Below are 13,593 nucleotides of genomic sequence, written 5' to 3' on the forward strand. Positions count from 1 at the left end.
GTGTTCTCCCACTGAACCATGTCCTCAACCCTTTTTAGTTTTTGAAACAGGGTCTTGCTAAGTTTCCCAGGCTGGCCTCTAACTTGGATTCTCCTGCTTCAGCCTCCTGAGATGCAGGATGTACCACCACAGCCAACTAGGTATTCGTATTTCACATCTTTGGGCAAAGTTCAGTCAGTGGGTTATCAATTTGCAATTTCCCAGTTAGAGAGACTGAGTCTGAATCCTAGGCTGTATCCTCTGTTTCTCTAGGTAGATGAGATCATCTCTCAAAGCCTCTCTTCCTTTGTCAATGAGACGCAGGCAGTGATGTCTACCTTATGGGATGCTGTGAGGGATGAGTAAATTCAGAACACAGTGCTGGGGCTGGTACCTGGGGGTCCTTTGTAATTACATAGAACACTCAGCAGAGGACCAAACCCATGATTTTCTTGGGTCCTCCTGGGAGTGGTTGGCCACAACCACGAGTACTCAAGAGTTTCCCAGCTGCCTTATAAACTCTTGGTCTGAAAGATGCTCTGTGGGCTCTGAGCAGCCTTTTGCTTTTGCCCCCTGCAGTGATTTCCACTCTAATGAGACTCTGAAGCCCCTTTGATTCTCTCCCTTTCAGATTTGCCCTGGCCTCATCTCCATATACCCAGAGGACATTCCTGGGCTCAAAGTGGGATCCAGTTTGGAAATGATGTAATTCCTATAGATATATTTGTACTTTCTTTTTTTTAAGTCAATTCACCACTCCTAGCAAATCATCTCCCAAAATACTTTAAAGAAAGCTTTACAAAACATCTTAGATCTCAGTGAAGTTTCTCTTCTGAGGGAGTTTTTCACATAATTTGCAATGCAAACAATCTTGACCTTAATTTTAATTTGCAATTTCATTATGTTAGCCACATTAAGGGCTGGCTCATGACTTTGACTCCTGACACGATTGACATTTGGAGTCAGATAATATTTTGATTTGGAACTGTTTATTTGCAACCCTGGCTTCTGCCCACTGTCAGTAAAATCCCTCCACCCCCAGTCTTGACAACCATAATGTCTCTAGACATTGCCAGTGTTCTTTTGTGATAAAATCACTTTCCCATAGACACACACATTGATATCCACTGTTCTTAATTCATTTCTGGGTGTGGTTGAGGACTGAGCCCCACAGAGGTGAGTGACTTACCATAGGGGGTGGTGGAGTTGGGCAGGAACCCAGGTCTTCTGAGGCCCCTGTCTAGAATTCTGTCCAGAATACCATGGTTTTCTGAGATTTCAGTAGCACTATGCCTTCAATCCCACTTAATTTTGTAGTCTTAAAGGGTTTTTTTTTTTTAACAAAACCACTATTCTCTGAAGAAGGCAAAGCTTTTTGATGAATCCTGAAGTTTTCAATAAGAGAGGATATTAATAAACTCCTTGGCCATGATCGCCACTGGGTGGATCATTCATCTTCCCTGAATCTCAGTTTTTCCTGGTTGATTCAACTCCATGTGGTTTGGTCTATGTAACAATTAACATTTATGTGTTATTTTGTCCACTGACTTACTTTGGCTATATTACTGGATCCGTGGTAGTTTTGAATGCTTACCTTGGAGGAATAGATGGTCAGTGGGGTTTGTGATGATGGCAAGAGGGAGACATTGAACTCCTCTGGGACATCCGTGATGGTTGGAATTTTGTACTCATCTGAGCTCCGTGAGTACAGGACACCTTCTGGAGAATACTGCAGCTCTTCAGTTGTATAAAGGCCCATTCCCTGAATAAATGCACCTTCAATCTGCAGGGGGATAATTTCAAGCTTTGTGGCATTGCAGCCTTTTATGAAGGCCTTTCTCTGCACCACAACTGTGCTCAGGAAGGGATATCTCTTTAAGTGGGCCAGCACCTACCTGCCCAATATCAATGGCCGGATTTAGGCTGCAACAGGCATCCATGACAATGTCCGTCCTGGTTTTCTGCCCAAAATAAAAATGATCTCCCCATAAAAACTTGTATTAAAAAATACAATTTTCAAGTTTATTCAGACAGTCTCCAGTTATTCCCAAACTCCAGCTGGTGAATTAACACTGCACTGAACTCTGTCAACATTGGAGCTGGCAAGACATCTGCTAAGCTCTTCAAACTGAGTACCAGGACTGGCAGTGACCCTGGAAGATCTTTTCATGGTTTTGACTCCTCTTAAGGGACTACAAAGTCTACAGCATGTTGGTGTGTTTAAGTGAGTCACTTAGTGAATAATTGAGCTTGGTTGTGCATCTAATTTCAACCTGGATTTATCGTTGTAATGTAATTCATGAGCTCATCTAGTCCTCATGATTATCTGATGAAGGTGGCATTATTGCCATTTGACTGAGGAAATCATGTAGCCATGATGTCATGTATGAGTTAGGGGGCTTGCAAGATCTAGGAAGGTATCAAAGGAAAATGTTGAGGCCAACCTAGACTTTGCTACTCTGCTTTCTACTCTGAGAAACAGCACATTAATCTGGCCCTTCTGTTTTGGCACAGGGTATGTGCATGCAGGTTGTTAGAGAGTCACAAGGGGCTCCCAAGTGTCTCAGGAATACCTCTGGGGTTTCCTTCTGCCCCTGTTTCCAGTCCTTATTCAGGTAATGTCATTCTCTGTTTGAGTTTAATACCTGTTCTCCTACTTCCTATCTAGCCTTCTGGGTTTGGCATTCCTTTTGACTCTAACCTTGGCCTCTCAGGCATTGGGACCAGCCTTTATCTATCCTCAGCAAGGAGAGGGAAGGGAATAGGCTATACCTCAGTGTGGGCCTTCAATTTACTTCTGTCTTGAAACCCGATATGCTTTGCATTATGGGAGTTGGACAGGGAAAGAGATGACTGTGCACCAACACTGAATCAGTGGCCTGCGTTAGTACACTAACCACAAACACAGCAGCAATAGGCATGCCTTATAACTGGCAGCAGTACACCTTCATTTGCTTTTTCTGAATTCTCTTTAATTAAAGGAAGTTTTGCATCTTCAAGGAATCAATTATTTTAAGGGATCAAAGTGATACTGAAATTATTGAACCTTTAATTATAAATGTAAGCTGGAAAGAAGAAGGAAGAACACATTTTAACTTTTTTGGCACCATAAATTCTGGAAGATCTTCATGTGGTTTGTTTCTTTAGAGATTTATTCTGAGAGCCTCAGAAAGAATTGACAGATAAAATGGCCTGAATGTTGCATGGGATACAGAAAATTATTTGTTATTTAGTTGAAATTCAAATTAACTGGGTGGTCTTTTTTTTGTTTGCTAAATCTGGCAACATAACTATCAGAGTATGGTGTCTGAAAACTGGTGTGTACCTAAAAAACAGCTCTCCATCAAATTGGGTACAGGTATGCAGAAATACTGACATCTGGGCTTTGAAGGACCCTAGAGCAGGGCTCCCCAGGTTAGTCACATGCTGCAATGTGCTGTGCTAATATAATTATCTAAGTGTGCCATGATGTGAAAGACGGTAGGAAGCACAATCAGATGAGCAATCTGTGATCACATGAGTTTGCTTCTTAAAAATGATCTAGAATAAAAATGGAGACACGATATTAACATACCCTGAGGATATCCTTGAATGGAATGTGAAGGCGACTGCTTTCCAGATGGCCCTTCATTCACTGTATTTTTAAATTTTTTATTTCATAAATTTATTTGATTTACTGTATTTAAAAAATTCATATAATATTTAAATTGGTGGAGAAATTAACCAAAATGGGACAGTAAAAGACATTTTGATATATTTTCATGTTAGTATTTGCAAAGCCCTTTCTATTCTACATAAATTAGTCATTTCTATTTTTGGGCAAGGTTGCCAAAAGGTTTTGTTGGAATAATTTGTGTATAAAATTAATTTAATTTTTTTTGTACTGGGGATTGAATCCAGGCCACTTTATTCCTGAGCTACATCCCCAGTGCTTTTTATTTTTTTGTACATGGAATTTAAAAGTGTAAGTGTCATTGGTGCATCCCATAAACTTTCTAACAATTTAACACATTTTCATTGTACTATCTTCTATTTAAAGCTTCTATAATCTCTGTTCCTAGAATGGTACCTGTGGTATTCTGAGGGTGTAAGTTGTTAACTTTGGGTTAAATGCAACTCTGTCTCTAATAAGTTTCTCTAATGCTCAATTAAATGACAAACATGAAAAATATTTTCACACCTTCCTTCTCCCAAGTTTTTCTTTAAAGGTAGGTGGTACCCTTGGGAAAATGGACTTTAAGAAACATTAGCCCCTTGCTTTGTGCTTTCAAGACATTTGCTCAAGACTATTTGCTAAATGCCTTATCTCTTCAGATGAGAGAACTTGTACCTCCTCAAGAAATAGAAGCTTTTGGATAAAACTTTGGAAAATGATTTTTTGCTGAAAGTGAATAAATATATTTAATACATTAGTCAAATTTGGACTGTCATGAAAAATTCCTTCTTGACCATTAAATGGTCTTTTTGAGAGGAAATTACAAGACAAGGCTGGATCTCTGGACATTCCAATGGAATTGAAAGAATCTTGACACTTATTTTTCTATTCTTTTCTTTCTTTTTGATACAGGGTCTTGGTAAGTTGTCCAGTCTGGCCTTGAACTTGCAATCCTCCTACCTCAGCTTCCCCAGTAGCTAAGATTACAGGTGCATATCCACTATGCCCAGATGAACTGAAAAAAAAAAAAATCTTATTTTTCTTATCTGAGTGTTATATAATAATATTGAGCTACTTACTGTAAAATGCAATTTTGTTGTTGATTTTACTTGTCAAGAAGAATATTAGACTTGACTTACCTTGTGAGCACCAGTCAGGCAATCAATTTCAACTTCAGAACAGGCAACTCCATAAACATAGTATGGAAATGGGTCTCCCTCCCCCTTCTCCCAGTCCATGAAGGCCTTGTAGCCTCTGAGGGAAGAAATAAAACCCTTTAGCTTGGGAGTGGAAGGTGAAAACAATAATGATTCATTTTAAAAATTATCAAAGTTTTATAATAGTATTTTATTTGATGGATGTTCATTTAAACTGGCTTTTTTGTTTGTTTGTCTGTTTGTTTTAAAACCAGGAATTGAACCCAGGTACATTTAGCTAGAATCACATCTCCAGCCCTTTTTATTTTTTATTGTGAGACAGGGTATCACTAAGTTGCTTAAGGCCTTGATAAATATATGAGGCTGGCCTCAAACTAGCAATTCTCTTGCTTCAGCCTCCTGAGCTGCTGGGATTACAGGAGTGTACCATCAAGCCCACTGAAATTGCTACTCTGTGTTTACAACCTACCTGGTTATCCTTTGCCTCATTTTACTCCCTGTGCTACACAGGTAGATGTCACCAAGGGAGAAGCCAATGGACTCTTTTGGCCTGGACCTCACAATGGATCTCCATGTTGAAATCTGAAGTTTGAGCTCAAGCCCTGCCAGTACATTGGGAATCTCAATGGATTTTAATCAAGTGTTTCCAGTGGGACCTACAGACTGTGCTACCCAAAGTCATAGGGGACAGATGATAACTCAGCCTGGTTTAAAAAAAAAAAAAAAAAAAAAGAAAGAAAGAAAAGAAAAAGTGGGGCCAGTAATTCAGAGGTTTTTTTTTTTTTTAATTTTTTAAATTTGTTGATAGACCTTTATTTATTTATTTAAATGTGGTGCTGAGAAACGAACCCAGTACCTCACACATGCCAAGCGAGTGTGCTACTGCTCAGCCCCAGCCCCAGCCCCAGCCCCAGTAATTCAGAGTTTTAATTTATGCTGGAATGTGTATTCAGACTGAGGGCTGGATTGTTGTCTTCCTGGGTAGATGAACTCAGGAATTTGGAACTCATTGCATATGTGCACTGCGCCAGGCTGTTGCCTATTTCCCCCCCATGACATTGCTTTGCTATTTCATTTGTGTGTGCATGCGTAATTTGATGGTTTATTTCATCAGATTATAAAAGCAAAGGCTTCTACTTCTTTTTTTTTTTTTTTTTTTTTTTTTTTGTGGTGCTGGAATGGAACCCAGAAGTGCTCTCCCACTGAGTTACACCCCACCCCCACCTTCAGCTCTTCACTTCTTGAAAGTGACTACCAGTTCTCTTTGTTCTATTCAATTGGCTTGCATTTACCAAGACTCTCTCCACTGACAGACACTGCATAAATGATGATTATGATTATCACCTTGCCCATCATCTTCTGCCCTGTTAGGAACTCCAAAAGAGAAAGTTTCCATCATAAAGAAAGGGAGGTTTGTGCAACTCAGTTGCAAGTTATTTCTAATGATAAAATATTCCTATTACTCACAATAAAGGATATAGTAAATAATGATTAGATAAGTCAAATTGAGTTTGTTAGGCCTAACATATTTTTATTATTAAATATTTCTTTAAAGATAAATCAAGGCCTATGTGAAATCACAGAATTTTGAGTTTAGAAGACCTTCAGCAACCATACAATAAAATCTTAATTACAGATGAGAGAATTTAGGCCTAGAGCAACTGGGTTACCTCAAATTTTCTTAGCTGAGTTAAGATACTTTAATTTTAAGGCTTGGGCTGGGGCTCAGCGGTAGCACACCAACCTAGCATGTGTGAGGCACTGGGTTCGATTCTCAGCACCACATATAAATAAATAAGTAAAACAAAGATCTATTAACAATTTAAAAAACTTAAAAAAAAGATACTTTAATTTTTACCTGAAGTATCCAGTGGCTGAGAGACTGATTCTTTGCTCAAAGGCTGCTTCTATCTGCAGAATGGGCATATGTAGTCAAAATGAAGTAGATATACCATTTGATAAGCAAAGATGAAAAAAATTCTATATTATCAAAATTGACATCAGATTGTTGCTGGTGCTTTGCCCTTAATAGTATACTTTTCATAGTAATTTACCCTCGGCTGGCATCATGACAATTTCTCTCTGATTGAGTTTCTTTTCTTAAATTTATTTATTTATTTTTTAATTTTGTTTGTTCTTTTTAGATATACATGACAGTGGAATGCATTTTGATATATTATACATAGATGGAATATAACTTATTCTAATTAGGATCCCATTCTTGTGGTTGTACATGATGTGGCGTTTCATTGGTGGTATATTTATTCTGATTGAGTTTAGAAGTTTGTACTAAACAAAGGTAAACTTGAAACCTGCTTCATATTCATATTATATGGGCTAAATTCACAAGTTATTTGGGCTTCATTTCTAAGTGTTAAAATTCTAGTAAGTATATGTACATAAGTATGAGATAATTGTTCTAATGAAAACAGATGTCAGATATTGTGAGGTTGGATTAAGTGAGTCATTTATCTTGAGACATATTCAATAGTAACGAGGCCTTTTAGTTTTCTTCCTCCCTACTCAAACTATCAATATCTTTGACTTAAGAAGGCTCAGATTTTCTTCTCCTTTTCTACTTAGGTAGAATGGGTAAAGTCCTCTGAGTATTCTTCATTCACTTCCCTTTCTTTTCCCGGTGACTGCTATTTCCTGTGCACACTCTCGGTACAACATGGCAGGCATCCTGGCATGCCTTTCTCAATCTTTCTGCCCTTTCACAGAAATCCACTCAATTGGAGAATAACTTTCTCAGGGGAAGAAGCATGCTGTAGCACTGTGACAGAGACTTAGAGAAACTGTCCTATGTAGACTGACTGTGCGCTGCTGTGACACTCTCTAAGCACTGCTTCCGATTATTTCCTCATTTGTAATAACAAATGCAGAGGAACACTTACCCAGTTTTCCCATGTGCCTTCTGGATTTTTCTTAATGATTGGCTCAAGGCGTTTCAGAAGGATCTGACAAGCATTCTTAAAGAAATAAAGAAGACAGCCACATCAATGTTTATAGCAGCTCAATTCACTATAGCTAAACTATGGAACCAACCTACATGCCCTTCAACAGATGAATGGATAAAGAAAATGTGGTATATATACACAATGAATATTATTCAACCTTAAAGAAGAATGAAATTACGGCATTTGCCATAAATGGATGGAGCTGGAGAATATCATGCTAAGCAAAATAAGCCAATCTTCAAAAACCAAAGGCTGAATGTTTTCTCTGATAAGCAGATGCTGATCCATAATGGCTGGGGCCAGGTAGGGAAGAATAAATGAACTTTGGATTGAGCAGAGGGGAGTGAGGGAAGGGAAAGGGTGTGGGTATGGGATGGATGGTAGAATGAGATGGACATTATTACCCTATATATGTGTATGATTACACAAACAGTGTGACTCTGGACCATGTTCAGCCATGTTCCATTTGTGTACAATGTGTAAAAATGCATTCTACTCTCATATATAACTAATTAGAACAAATTAAAAAATTAAACAAGAAAATAAATAAAGAAGAAAATCCACATTAGGAAAGAGCCTACTGGTTAGGGTTTGTGTGAAAGACTATTCATTGATCATTCATTTGGTCAGAAAATGTTTATAAAGAGCTTGCTCCTGCTAATCTGAGAACAGAGATAACACAGCCCCTGCTCTTAAGTATCTGTTACTGGAGGTTTTTTTCCCCTCTTCATGATACACTTCCTGTGAAAATATGGGTTCTACTGAATTTATATTTCCAGATCTTCTTTCTTAGATGAATCAGATTTTTAATTCCTTCTTCTGCTTTTTTACATTTTTATTCTATACTTTCTTTTGCATTTTCCAGCAATTAAAATAAATGGAATACATATTTCATTTTCCTTCAAATTTGTGCTCTTCAGTCTGAAGCAATGACATGCTAATGACCCTCCAGGTCTGAAACACTGAATTCTCTGTTCATTCTTCCATCTGTTCATTCACTTACCATCAAATTGCTACAATGAAGGCCTTGGCTTTGGATTTGAAATGAGAACATAAGAAACTTGACCTATAATAACCTAGATCCACAAAATTTCTAATCCTTAAAATAGAAACCTGAAACTCAATATGCAGGAAGATAGATTAACATTTAGTTTGAGTTGACAACTCCCATACACACCGACCTGTTTCCCTCCTAGATTGGATTCTACCCCAAACTGGATCTGATGAATTTGAGGGTTTTCACAAATTTGTTCTGAGCAAAGTAGAGTTCTTGCTTTTTTACCCTTTTATATGTCACCATATACTTAAGACTGATTGGAAATCAGTGCTTCTGGGCGGCATCTATTCAGTGTCCAAAGTGGCGGGGTGGGGGCGGGGGGCAGGAGATATGTCTCTAATAATGTTCTAATGGAAAAGTGAATAGTTTGTAACAGAAACTTTATGAATACAGTATCTTTTACTTCAAAAGTATATGCAATCAGCTGAGCTCGGTGGCGCTCAAGAGGCTGAGGCTGGAGGATGGAGAGTTTAAAGACAGCCTCAGCAAAAGTGAGATGCTAAGCAACTCAGTGAGACAGTAATAAATACAAAATAAGGCTAGGGATGTGGCTCAGTGGTCAAGGGCCCCAGAGTTCAATCCCTGGTACCAATAAATAAATAAATAAATAAATAAATAAATAAATAAAAATTTAAAAAGTATATGCAATCAGATATTTGAATTAGAGACTAGGAAGTCATGATTTCATTCTGAAATAGTGCAAATTTAGTGCTTGTTAAAGACATCAATTAGAAAATAAGTACAAAGGAAAGCTGAGTACTCTGGTAGAACCACACTGATTATAACACTATACCTGTACCATATGTGCTTGGCTGGGGTTTGGCTGACCTGCCTGCCTGCCTATAAGAACTTGCTTGTGCCAGGGGAAACTAGCACAGCTCCGTTTTTCTTGGTACTGAAATTTCTTTTGTGTCTTCCAGCAACAGAGATTCCCTGTTCACCAAAATTCTTTCTCCCTCCTTCCAAGGTACCTATGCATATGGTTTGCCACTACTCTACATTTCCCAACCCCCCTTGCAGTTAGATATGGTCCAAGACTAGTTCTGCTTATAGATTATGAGTGGAAGTGACTTGCATCTCTTCCAGGTCTGGCCTGGAGTCTTCCTCATGGGCCCTTCCTTGCATATTGGAGTGATGGGGCTCAAGGCTACCTTGAAAGCCCCTTGTTGCAGATGAAGGAGCCACTATCACATGTGGGCACGTGAATGACCAAATGCTCCCTCTGGACTGATATGTATGCAAGAAAAGGATTTCTGTTGTGTTTGAGCCATTATATTCTGCATCAATTTTTCACCTCATGTTAGCTCACTCCAAGTAATATACTCTCTCTTTTTAAAAATTTTTATATTGAAGAGTTTATTTGAGCATTTGAGGACTTGTGAATCAGACAGCACTTGACATCCTGATACACTCTCTTGACATTTTGGTTATCCTATGATCATGTTAGCGACCCGGATGATTTCTCTGAAGCTAACTGCTATACCTTTATCCAGCTAAGAAAACAGGAGATTTGGGGAAAGCACACTGGGAAAGACAGGAGAGATCACCTGCACAGCTCTGCCATTGACATCTGCACCGATGGACGCTGCTGTTGCAATTGTATTAGGCACCGTTGCTGTGCTTGTTTCACAGATGTGCAGATAAGACATGGGGACTTTTAATTCACGGCTGGCCACCTATGGGAAAGGGAAATATTTTCAAGTCCACAGGGATTTCTATGAAGACTTAATTAATTACTTTTCCTTAATAATGAAAAATTACATTCATGATAGACTTTAAAAACCTAAGCTAATATGTTTTTAAATAACTTTTAAATATGCATGCATGCATTAATTTAATTTAATGCATGCATTAAAATAACTTTTCAGTAGTACCTTACTCTGTTTTTTAAGGTTTTTTTTTTTTTTGTCTTGATAATATGTTAAAGTGCTTTTTCTTTTCAAATTTCTGCCTTTAGAACATTAAAGTTGAGATTTTCAGGAACTTATTTGTTGGAGTGATAGGAAGAAATTGAGACAGATGATGAATAGATAGAGATTAATTAGATTCATTGACTCAAAATTTGCTCTGAAGTCTGTTGGTGTCAGTCTTAGATGAACTTGGAAAGACCGTGAGGTCTTCTTTCTTGCCTCATCTCATCTTAACTTTAGTTTACTCCTTTTTTTCTTCTATTTGTTCCCTCTTGTTTATACTTCTCTAGTATTGCTCTTTGTAGTCTTTTTTTCTGTTTGTTTTCTTCTAGCTTCTCTAGGAAATACATGTAGAAGTTAAGATATTTAATCAGAAAGAAATGAAAAAAAAAAAGAGGAGCAAAGAAATGGAAAGGAGAGAGGTAGGAAGAAAAAAAAGCACTATTTTGGCTGCTGTCATCTTTTTTTGTGTGTTTGTTTATTTTTGCAAAAACACCTTCTCAAGATGTCTGTAGGTATGTATCTGTTCTTGTCCCCAAATTCCAATCTTTTAATTAAGGCCACTAACTATTGAGTTTCCCCACAAAGATGTAACATTAAGAAAAAAAAAAGAAAAGAAAATATCATTGTTTCTTAGCTGTGAAAATCCAAAAAGAATGTACTGGTTCATTCAACTGAGAAGGACAGATGGAGCTAGTGTCAGGTTATGTCTGCAGGTAGGAACTTTATGTTCTTTTAAGTTCTCTTGGCCTCTTGCAGTATTATTATTATTTTTTTCTACATTTTCCTTACAACAGTAGATAGGCTTTTTACATGGCACAGAATTGCCAGCCACTCCGGGCCTACAGCATAATCTCTAGCATCTACCTGTCTGGGACACTGATTGGCTTGCATGAGTCACTCCCTCTCTTCCTGCAGCAGGTGGAGTTCGGAATTGGTTAGGCCCAGATCTTGCAGCTATATCAGTGGCAGTTGTGGGAGCAAGGAGGACGATGGGGTTAAAAGGAAACTGAACTGAGGAGTACTTTAGAACCATGTAAAATGTGGTTCTAATATTTTGAAAATGAAAATATTCTGATAATGAAAAGTTCTAAATGTGCACTGTAACAATCTAATACATTTGTCACAAGGTTAAATGTATTCAATATAGGGGATTATTCTTTTATTCTTCTAAGATATTCTTCCTAGTTTCCATGTATGTGTATATATTAACATATCCTTTAAAAATATAGGATGATAGTTGACGAAATACTTGCTCTTCAAATAAAATGCCAGCAACCTAACATTGTTGTGTGAAATAAAAAATTATACCTACTGGTCTTAAAATAGAATACCTGAAAAACTCCTCCTCTTGGTAAACCAGCATGGAACACCCTCCATACGCTCTATGGGCTCATGAGTGGCATCTTCACTAACAACCGCCTCCATCCCTATGCCCTGGAGCAGTATTACACACATATGGGATTTCTGCCACCTCAATAACTGTATTTTGTATGTAAGAAGCCTTTCAACTGAATAGTCAGGGTCTTAGAGTTTGAATCATCATTTACCCAAATTTCAGTCATGTCAACAATGTGATAGAAATTATTGATTTAATTACACTTATTTTACCTGCAGCATTTTGGTATGAATCCCTTGTCCCAGTTCGTTGCCTCCATGTGTGACCAATACAGACCCATCTGTGTAGATATGAACAAGTGCAGCTGCCTATAAAACAATCCAGAAGGCACAGCTCAGTGCAAGGTGGCACTCAGGAAGTTTAATGTAAGACATGAGGTGGGGAGCTGGGTGCTGTGGCACATGCCTGTAATCTCAGTGGCTCAGGAGGTTGAGGCAGGAGGATTGAGATTTCAAAGCCAGCCTCAGCAAAAGCGAGGCACTAAGCAACTCAGTGAGACCCTGTCTCTAAATAAAATACAAAATAGGGCTGGGGATGTGGTTCAGTGGCCTGAGTTCAATTCCCAGTATCCCCCTCAAAAAAAAAAAAAAAAAAAAGAAAGAAAAAGAAAAAAGAAAAAAAAATCAGGTGGGGAAATACATCTCACAGAGCATTGAGGGTCAGAGAGGCAGGGTTTTCTGGTACAATTCTCAAGTTTACTTCTGGTTTGTGCAAAAAGTCACTTGTAAAACAGTTTAGGAACCCGGGCAGTCAGAACCCTTTTGGAAACCTCAGGAGTTGTGAGTATTGGTTCCAAATGTTTGAAAGTTGGCTCCTGCTTAAAGTCCCTGTTTATAAAGAGCTTGCTCCTGCTAATCTGAGAACAGAGATAACACAGACCATAAAGCAAATGAATTTAATACTTTATCAGCTCTACACATATGAAAAGGAATATGACGTGGTTCTTCTTCAAGTAGTTCACAACAAAGTGGGGAGACAGGGTAGAATCCAGGCATCATAGTATACCATGATCAGTGACACACTGAGATATAGGGGCCCTGGGAGACCTCAGCAGACAGGTCCAACTTCTCCCATGCTGCTCAGGGTTGGAATCTCTGAAGTGACAACTGAATGGAGTCAGGAAGGAGAGAAGGGTTTGCCAGTGGACAAGGTAGGCAAAATCTCCCTATTGCCTGTGAGGGAACACCCTGCTCCTATTACAACATAAAGCCCTTTGGTTCTGTTTTTGTTGCTTTTTTCCAGCTTCATCCCTTCCCTTGCCCCACTGCTGTTCCTCTCTGACCTAGACTCTTACTTATGCTGTTCTCTATTCCTGACTTGCTCCTCCTCCTGATCTTTCCCTGTCTGCTCAGACTCCAGACTTATACCCACAGCCTCTGTTCTGTTAACATTCCCCTGAATGCTTTTCATCCCATCTGGAAAAGATCAATCCGCCCCTTCTCTGTAGTTCCTCTTACTAGAAGTATTGGGTTGAAT

General features: G+C 38.5%; 1 protein-coding gene across 1 annotated transcript in view; it reads right to left on the minus strand.

The window, feature by feature from the left end:
* The window catches only part of LOC114097888 (aldehyde oxidase 2), a 79,368-nt gene that overhangs the window by 14,442 nt on the left and 51,333 nt on the right, over nucleotides 1–13,593 (minus strand). Inside the window, exons 27-33 of the mRNA XM_071619368.1 lie at nucleotides 12,330–12,425; nucleotides 10,356–10,484; nucleotides 7,689–7,763; nucleotides 6,650–6,702; nucleotides 4,774–4,888; nucleotides 1,875–1,940; nucleotides 1,574–1,762 (exon numbers count right to left, since the gene is read on the minus strand). Coding sequence (XP_071475469.1) covers nucleotides 1,574–1,762; nucleotides 1,875–1,940; nucleotides 4,774–4,888; nucleotides 6,650–6,702; nucleotides 7,689–7,763; nucleotides 10,356–10,484; nucleotides 12,330–12,425 — 723 coding nt within the window. The remainder of the gene's footprint in view (nucleotides 1–1,573; nucleotides 1,763–1,874; nucleotides 1,941–4,773; nucleotides 4,889–6,649; nucleotides 6,703–7,688; nucleotides 7,764–10,355; nucleotides 10,485–12,329; nucleotides 12,426–13,593) is intronic.

Source organism: Marmota flaviventris, chromosome 11 (genome assembly GCF_047511675.1).
Source record: "Marmota flaviventris isolate mMarFla1 chromosome 11, mMarFla1.hap1, whole genome shotgun sequence".
Lineage (NCBI taxonomy): Eukaryota > Metazoa > Chordata > Mammalia > Rodentia > Sciuridae > Marmota > Marmota flaviventris.